Source organism: Miscanthus floridulus, chromosome 6 (genome assembly GCF_019320115.1).
Source record: "Miscanthus floridulus cultivar M001 chromosome 6, ASM1932011v1, whole genome shotgun sequence".
In the NCBI taxonomy this organism is placed as follows: domain Eukaryota; kingdom Viridiplantae; phylum Streptophyta; class Magnoliopsida; order Poales; family Poaceae; genus Miscanthus; species Miscanthus floridulus.
In genome coordinates, this window is record NC_089585.1 from 129,124,837 (window position 1) to 129,134,086 (window position 9,250).

Consider the following 9,250-nt stretch of genomic DNA (forward strand, 5'->3'; position numbering starts at 1 on the left):
TGCGGGGCCGAGCAGAACGAACGCGGAGCATAAGGCGGGGACGGCGCACAACGTGACGGCGTGGGCACGCACGACGAGGACGATGGTGTGGGCGTGCCCGGCGAGGACGACGGCGTGGGTGCGAAGCGCGCGCACCGCCGCGAGGGTGAGGGCGAGGGTAGAGCGATGACTGTGGGGGAGAGAGATTGATCTTGGCTTTTGTGCCGCAGGAGGCGCAGGGAAGAAGGATCTTGCCTTTTGTGCCGGAGGAGGCGCGGTTTCTGTTTCCTTTCACCGGGATCATCACGGGAGAGGGAGCGCGGTTGCCAGGTTGGCCGAGAAAATCATCGTGCGGGGACCGGGTTTTCGCACGCCTCGAGCGACTTCACGTAGCCGTGTGGATGGAATCATTTTAAATGTTTTAGTTGTAGAGATGAAACAAAAAAAAATTGTTCTTCCACCCCGTAGTTGTAGTCTCGTCGTGGTAAAATCTTGTCTTGTAGAAGCAGCCAAAGGAAGAACTTGGGGGGAAATTGGAGAGAACGTGGTCACTAAATTGAATGGTGTAGACCGAGCATGCACAGTATTCACCAATCACCTGGATTTTCAAGGGTCCAAATTATCTGGTCTTCCTGAGCTGAATCCAACTGTAAGGACTGTGTGTGCCTCCATAACACAGAATTCACTCAGGCCAGCATTGAGATTGTGTGCAATGCCGCTTATCCATTTCCCGACTTTCTTCGATCACGTTTGGTCCAAGGCTTAATGTCACGTCGGAAGTAGGTTTGGCTACTGTATCAGATCGCTTCTGCCGAGCTTAGAATGAAAACACTGTTGGTCTAAATAGTCATTTAACCTATTTATAAACAATTAATCCCTCCGTCCAAAAAATACTATTCTAGCTCTGAACCTGATTGTGTGTTTTTTTTTACGGAGGGAATAGTAAAAAATTAATTCTTAGGGCAACCTGATTGTGTGTTTTTTTTTACGGAGGGAATAGTAAAAAATTAATTCTTAGGGCAACTGGAGAAGGAGACACTGTGGAATTGTCTGCGGACGGTTTTTTTGTAAAAGGGATTATTGAATTTTCTCTTCTTTGCGTTTAAATAAACTTTACATCAGGGATCTGTAGGTAAAAAGCGTGACCTTGTTCACTGTGTACATCCGTTCGCTTGGATTGCGCGTTCATTACTGAAAATGTCAAGGGCTTTCGCGTTACATCCAAGAACGTGTCCTGGCGCTAGGCCTCCGCGAGGGTGTGGAGCTAAAGACAGCAACGGGTACAAACCCATTGGATTTGATGAACCCAAACCCGAACCCGCGAACATAAATCATATCCGCTAAAAAACCCACGACCCGTGACGAGTTCAATCTTGTGCCCAAAATCATGCGGGTATCGGGTACCCATCGGCTCGCCCGTGAGGGTCAGGTGATTCCACAGTCCATTACACAGCGCAAACCCTTGGTCTATTTTATAGCTCACCAAGATGGCCAGTGCGAAACCACTTGGCGAGGTGGGACTACTTGCGCATGCAGACTTGTGAGCGCTACACATGCAAACACAGAGCACTCGCTGTCGCTGGCCATGCACATGGGCCACGGCCTGCTAATGCCCAGGTGCACATCATATGCCCTATGAGACCAATCAAATCGAGTGCACATGGGCCACGGCCTGCTAACCATGGCCCACTAGCTAGTTGTAGTATATTCACGTAACGAGTGTGTCCTTTATTTCCTTTGTTTTTTCTTGCATGTCTACCTTTTGTTTTCTAATTATTTTGTGACAATTACAAGTATATAATTGCTGTCATAAATCGTGTTTAAAAAAAACCATGGGTTTGCGGGTTTGGGTACTCCATCCCCGGATCCACGCCCATGAACCCGCTGGGTCTGCCTTTTTGCCCGTTAACAAACCTATGGATAGAGAAATTAACAACCTGTTCGGCTGGTGCTTTACGATCGTATACGATCGTAAATTTTCAGCCGGATCAGTATTTTTCTCTCACACAAACCAGCCAGCAGTACCTCTTCATGAACCAGCTACGAAACGAACCAGCCTGCCGAACAGGCTATAATTCATACCTTTACCTAATAGGGTAAAAACCCATCTTGTCGGGTTTCGGATACTTTGCCATCTTTACGTGGAACGTCTATCGTGGGCCCAATTCGTGGTGGGTTTTAATAAGGAACCTCAATTTGTGGTGGGTTTTAATAAGAACTGATACCCCAACCAGCAGCCTGTTCGGTTGGCTGGTTCATATTATTACTGGTTTGTGAAAAAGTATTATTAACTTATTTATGAGAGAAAAATACTATTTTGACTAAAAATTCGGCTATTCCCCGTTCCCCAAAGCCCCAAACCCGCCGCCGCCGCTCGCTCTGATGCAAATCCTCCGCCCTATTCTACGTCTCCTCCGACATCCTAATGTTGCCACCTCTCCTGCCCCGATTCACCGCTTTTCCTACCCCTCGCGACCTCTCCTCTGGTGGCCATCAGCGCACCCGCAACGAATTCCCGCACACATGGTGTTTGACAATCCATCTGTCCGTCGGGTTCCTCGGTATGTTTTCTTCTCCTGATGCTAAAGTTTGCGCCTTTACGTCGTTTCTGTAGTTTTAGATCTAGATTGTGGCCAATTTTGGGCTTTTATTTACCCTTCTCTGTTTTTTGAAGGCAAATGGGGGGATATGTGGTTTCTCGTTCTGATGCTAAAGTTCGCGCAGTTTTAGTTTTCGGGTCTGGATTGTGACCAACGTGGAGTTTTTATTTTTTTCCTTCCTATGTTGGTTTTCGAAGGCAGGTGGGGGAATTTACTAGTTCTGGCTACCTGCTCGGCCGCTGTAGTTCCCCTAACAAGTTTTTTTTTTCTTATCCCATATGATTCCCAAAGCAGACAAAGAGATCGAAAAAATTAGAATCGATTTCAGGCTTAGATAATGTTACTTACGATTTCAATGCTCACTGATGCAACCATCTTATTTTTATGTCAAATGCTGATATTGGCTTTTTATGCTCTCTAATGATTAATGATAGATTTCTTCCTGAACCTTGTAACATGGCCACCATCAGTCGAGTAAAAGACGATGAGTCTTTTAAACCATACATGGGGGCATCCGGTTCTTCTGCCAACGTTATTATTATATCCGAGGACAACAAGCATTCTGCGGACATCCAGGGCATGAAAAACATTGATACCAGTGGCACAATCTTGGAGGTTATAGCTCGAGATGACAGAAGCGATAAGGATGCCTGTAGGGTCACCTCAGAGGTTTTATATGTCAAACGTGATACATCAGGGCAAATTGTGAAAGGAGAGCAAAGGAGCGCAACGGAAAATCAAAGGGGAGAAATCGTTGCCAGTGACGAGAAAAAAGTCAGTGATGATGAAGAATACACTGTGAAAAATATACTTGCAAAAAGTAGACACCGTGATGGTTCCATATACCGGGGTATGGATACATGGTGGAAAAGGGATTATCTTATTGCGGACCATAATGAGAGTAAGTGATCAATATCTCTTTTTGTATTTTTAATTTGTTGTTGTTGTTGTTATAGATATGATTTGTTTCCTTAAGCATAGCATATCTCTTTCCATATCCTACAACCACATATTTTATTGTGATCCTAGAGATTATTGTATATGAGCTGTGTGCGACATTCCCCCAAACTTTCATCGCCTTGCACTCTTTTAGTTATGACTTATGAGATAATTGCACTAGAGATCCTCACACTTGGACGAGAGTAGCACATCCACTCCAAACCATGAACTTTACTTTTGCAGGCCCTTCAACTTTCACCGTTTGCACAAATAGGAATCTGCGCTGTTACCTGACGGGAGAGGCTGAGGTGGCATACATATAGAGTTTTATTGACATGGGCTAGTACCTTATTCCATGCTATGTAATTAAATAAATGCCCAAATAACCATGTGGATCTGAATAATATAGTGCCTTCTCCCTGAAATTTGCTTCCATATCAAATCATGCTGCAACAGGTGATCATTACAGTCTTTGAGCATGTACATGCATGGCAGAATACACAGGAAAATGATAGATATAAGCGTAAATAGCAATCTAAATATGGGCATTCACACTGCTGTAGTTATGATTAGGTTTAAAGTCTCCACACGTATGGCTACAAACCGCCAATGATAAGTATTTCAACTCCTGGTATGAAACCTTAGTTCATATCGGGGATAGGGAGGATAACCATTGCCAAGAGGAAGGCCGGGCAAAGTCGGCGTGGAGGGAGACTAGAATATTTGGGGGTAACTGGATTGTTTGTTGTTCATTGCTTGCTTCATCCTAAATTGGTTACAGGGTATAAATAGAGGTGCCCAGCCCCTAGGCGCCCAGCCTCTAGCTCCTCGTTTCTCTCCCCATCAATAACTCTAATCTCTCATTAACTCTAATCTATTCCCCAGACTCTAATTGCCATTGATTACAGCTGGCACCCCCTGGCATACCGTCCTGGCTGCATGCAGCCGGTACCCGGCTGCCCCACATGACAACTCCTCAGGCAGCAACACAATCAATATCCCAAGTCCAAGTTATGATTAGGTTTAAAAGTCTCCATACGTGCAGCTACAAACCACCAATGATACAAATATTTCAACTCCTCAGGTAGCAACACAATCAATATCACAACAAGTCCTCAGGCTGTTCACATACTAATAACCTAAAGGACTACTAGGTGTTGAAGGGGCCAACCAAACTTTCCAACACCCCTGTTTAACATGAGGACTGGGTTGCCACTTTCTAAAATGTACACCACTTCCCAAAACACATACTCTCTCCATCCCAAAAAACAAGTCATTTTAGAAATTTTAGGACAGATTAACAAGAAAGTAAAAATGACCTTGTTTGCCCCTATTTATTTGCCATATACGACTCGCATGCACATGCTAAATAAGGTATAATGACTTGTTTCTTGGCACAGATTTTGAATCTTAGAATGACTTTCTTTTTTGGGAAGGGGGGAGTACCACTTATCTAGCAAAATTATAGGTGGTGCTTTTTTTTGGCCGCTACACAACCTTCACAAAAGGAGACATTACCTCACTGATTGATATCAATTCGTCTTGGTAGTTGTTGTGCACCTTAACCCTCTTCAGTACTTGTCTATCCTCCCTGCTTGTTGTTGTGTGTGGAGCATCAATTGTTTCTGACCTCATGTTGGATATGAAAGTGGGATGTAGGAGAGGTGCTTTTCAAGTAATTGCTTGGTTGTAATCTTGTGTGATGAATTCACACACATTCCTTAGCTGTGACAAGGGAAGAAAGCATTTAGAAGTGAAGTTCTATAGTCTAGAAGGTTGGTAAAGGAAACAGTATACCTAGTTTACTGTAGAGGTAGTCTGGCCTTGAGCTTTTATTGGTTCCTCCTCATCCTGTTGGTCTTCAAGCATCTCACTAGCTTCTTTCTTCCTTGGCTTTGTAGGCTTAATACCAGCTTTTTTGAAGTACATCTCTTCTAGTCGTGGTTCGGTTCGTTGAAATGTCTGTGTTGTTTGACTCCATGTTTGGACATCTTGTTTTTCCCTGCACCTCAAGTGGTTGCCTTTTCGTTGACCTTCTGTGCCTACCTGCCTTATTGTCATACAAAGGCGGGTTAGGAGGCTCATTAGTGTTAGCACATTCACTAGAATCTCTTATGTGAAATAACATAAGCTTTTAGGTGGTACTAGGACTCTTATCACATTACAAGGATAGGGGTTGCTCTCCTCCCTTGCTATTCTCAAGTGATACTAGAAGGCATTGAGTTGTAGCACCAATTGACTGGAAATCATTCCAGTCAACACCTAGCACACCAATCTCATATAAATAGATGGCACACGTTGTATGCTTTCGGACAAAAGATGCCATACAATTTTTGTTGGGATCTTCTCATTAGCCCTGTGCTCAGTGCTTTGATTAGAGCCAATGCTTTCTTTGAGTGTTCCTGAAGAACTTTTCGGTGCATGTGATACTCAAATAGCATATGTACTTTCGAATATCAAGTATTTGTTTACAGTCACAAGCTTAGATTATGACTTTACTTTTTATGAAGCTCGGTTGGAGGCAATGAAGTTATCAGATCCCACAAATTGTATTATTCACAATGGAACTTGCACGGAACATTCTCCTTGTTGTATGCTGCAAATTCTATCGTTAAAGTTGGCTAAAATTCCAGTGGATTGTGGCGTAGCAGAGTTGTATGGATACATAGCAGTGCGGGATGAACTGGATCCATTGCTTAACTATGTCGTCAATTTGAGCAGGGATGATCCCATCATTGTGGAACAGGTGCACATTCATACTTACTACAATTATTTCATGGAATACATGTACCTAACACCCCTTAGTATTGAGATTTGGCTGCAAGCGCCCCTTGCAGTATAAAACCACCTTGGGGCTGTACTGGTGGCAGTTTCGCCCACATGGCTCGTTAGGTAGATGCTGCCACGTGGGCAAAACCACCACCAGAGCCCCCCAAGAGAATCATTTAGGTGGTAGATGGTATGGAATAATTTAGGGGGGAAATACCTTGTGTTGTACTTAAGTGCGTTAAGTAGACTTATTTTCCTTATTTTTAATTACTACCTCCGTCCACAAAAGAATGCAATTATGGGATCCACGCCGGTTAATCTAGCTCAAGTTTGACCAAGTTTACAATAAATAGTATTAGTATTTATGTGTCCAAATAAATTTATTATAAAAATATATTCTATAACTAATCTAATGGCACTTATTTTATATCATAAATGTTAGTATTTTTTATATAAATTTAGTCAAAGTTTAAATGGCTTGACTTCTTGAAAAGCGAGAATTGCATTCTTTTGTGGACGGAGGGAGTACATTATTATTCATTTCACAATATATAAGGCTAAACATCTCGCATGCATAAAACATATGAGGTTGGATCACTACATCCTCTCATATACCATACTGCAACTGCAAATTTCTTTTACATCATTAAAGTTGGGATAGATTGTGAATCAAATTATTTAGTATACATGAAGTTCAGTTTGCACTCTTGATTTCCTTAATAATTAGAAATAGGATTAGTTTATTGTCGTTCCATATATATATATATATATATATATATATATATATATATATATAATAGCCTTCGTGTAATAAAAAATGCATCAGTGTGATTAATATGTCAAAAATAGCAGAATAATAGTGCAATTTTTTGGTTTGTACAAGCAACTGCTACCTTCGTCCAAGGTGTATTTTGGTTTTGGAAAAGTCAGTTTTGGAAAAAATTGGTCAAATTATATCAATGTTTAGTGTACAAAAGTTGCACTAATGGATTGATACTAGTATTATTTTTTAGGACGCTGTTGATTTTGTAGCAATTGGCAATATATTGTTAGAGAAATCAAAGGTCAAAATCCACTTTTGAAGACTTGCTCCTTCCAAGACGCACCTTACATTTGGATGCTTTACTACGAGAACATATTAAATTATAAAACTATGGGAGTAACATGTATTCCAAAAAAAAAACTCGTATTGAAAGTTTTGGACTATTGATTACTGCTTAGTACACTACACATTGATTTTCCTTTATTTATAGGCATATATGAAGATGGCATTAATTATCCCAGTCACTACATATGTCTTCTCTTTTCATTTTACACAGGGTTATGATAATTAGGGATTTGAAACAAAATCAAATGAATAACAGGGTCCAATTTCCCCTCTCTATCACCATTATGCACTTTGTAAACATTTTGTTTGATACGTGACAGAAGATCTTGGTTATCAGTTGTAAAATATTCCCTTTAAGTGAATGTTGTTACGTGGGAAGCATCTAGCTTTAGATAATTCTTATTATATGATGAATATAATAATCTTGTAGGGTTCCCTTATCCACATGGCTGGCCCTAAACGAGGGATAGAAATGATGGACCTTACTCTGATCGAATATGACATGAGGGTCAAGACAGGCAAAGAAGAAAAAGATGACCTACAACTGATCGATGGTGCATCACTCATAGGCCCTGCAGGCATATGGAATAAGCCATGTACGATGCGCATCCCTGGCGATTATGGCGCAGTTGATATAACATTGTCTCGTCTTCATTGGGCAGTTGAGGCGACTGTAGAGGTTCTCATATCTGAAGTGCAAAGCAGTTTTGCTTTGTTGCTCGGTTGTTTAACTAGTGGGCTGAATGAGCGAATCTGGCTCTTTGATGGTGCAATCACTGAGTCATGCAGCTTGAAGAGGTCTGTGATTGCTGTACGAATGAAATCTTTGATAGATCTGAAGTTCAAAATAGGCACACTGTCATCTATTTCTGGCCAACATTGTTGTTCCTTCAAGGCAAAAATTCATGGTCATGATACTCAAGAAATAAAGACTGCTCTTGCTTTAATCTCAGTGAAGGTGACTTGGTCGACCTTACCTTGTGAATTAGACTGATAACACTTCTGCTTGTGTAACGAGTGGGTTCGAGAGACCAACAAGGCTTCCTAAACTTAGGTGTGGCAAACTTGGATTATGAACTATTGTAATAAGTTAGTCTTCGTGCTTCCTTTCTACTTATTCGGTCTAGCGGGCAACGGCCATGGATGCCGCTCCGCAGTCGTGACTGCAGTTGTTTCATGTTTCGTTTCTTCTCCATTATTTTAGAATCTCCGAGTTCCCTATATATTTCTCCTTTACCAATTCCTAAAAAGGTTTTAAGAGAAAAAAGGAAGTTTATCTCCAATAGTTCCTAATATTTGACTTCTAAAAAATCAAATGCTGGTTTCATTTAACTTTTTTTTTTCTGCAGTTTTTTTCCCCACGCGAACCTCTTCATCGCCGTGCTAACCCACGCTGTTGCCGCCTGCATCCATCGTCAGAGACGACGGACGTGGCTAGGCTGAGCTGAGAGAGATGCAGAGGACATCCTCTTGCTGTCTTTCACCTCCTCTTTCTCTCTCTCCAGTTTCGCAAGAAGAGGAAAAAGAGAGAAGCAAGGAGCGTTTCGTTTTTAACTCCCCAGGCAACGCACCAACTAGCCAGCAGCTCAGCACCTCTCTCTCTCTCTAGGGAACGGCATTGGTCTTCGTGAGGTGCTGCTCGCGTTGTCGGGGAGGCGCCGCCACGCCGCTCGCCTAGCCCCGCGTCCGGAGCAACTACTCCTAGGCAGGTAGTAGTAGTACTCCTAGCGCGGCACCATGCGAAGGTACCTCTTTCGCCACCTTCCTCCTTTTTGCGCGTGCGTCTGTCGCCGGCCTCGACGGAACGCCGCGACCGCGACGCCAAGAACAAGAAGCGCCGGCCGCAGCACGACGC

At 42.5% G+C, this 9,250-nt stretch overlaps 1 protein-coding gene across 2 annotated transcripts; it reads left to right on the forward strand.

Annotated features, from left to right (window-relative positions):
- The first annotated feature begins 2,331 nt into the window (after positions 1–2,331).
- On the forward strand, positions 2,332–8,512 carry LOC136459582 (uncharacterized). 2 transcript variants are annotated; one of them, XM_066459417.1, is made up of 4 exons: positions 2,332–2,540; positions 3,014–3,480; positions 6,029–6,264; positions 7,826–8,512. In XM_066459417.1, exons 1-4 carry the CDS (start codon positions 2,362–2,364, stop codon positions 8,387–8,389), a joined length of 1,446 nt encoding a protein of 481 aa, XP_066315514.1. In that variant the 5' UTR covers positions 2,332–2,361; the 3' UTR covers positions 8,390–8,512. The 2 variants fall into 2 exon arrangements, with proteins under 2 accessions (XP_066315514.1, XP_066315516.1); XM_066459419.1 differs by having other exon boundaries at positions 3,050–3,480.
- The last annotated feature ends 738 nt before the right edge of the window (positions 8,513–9,250 follow it).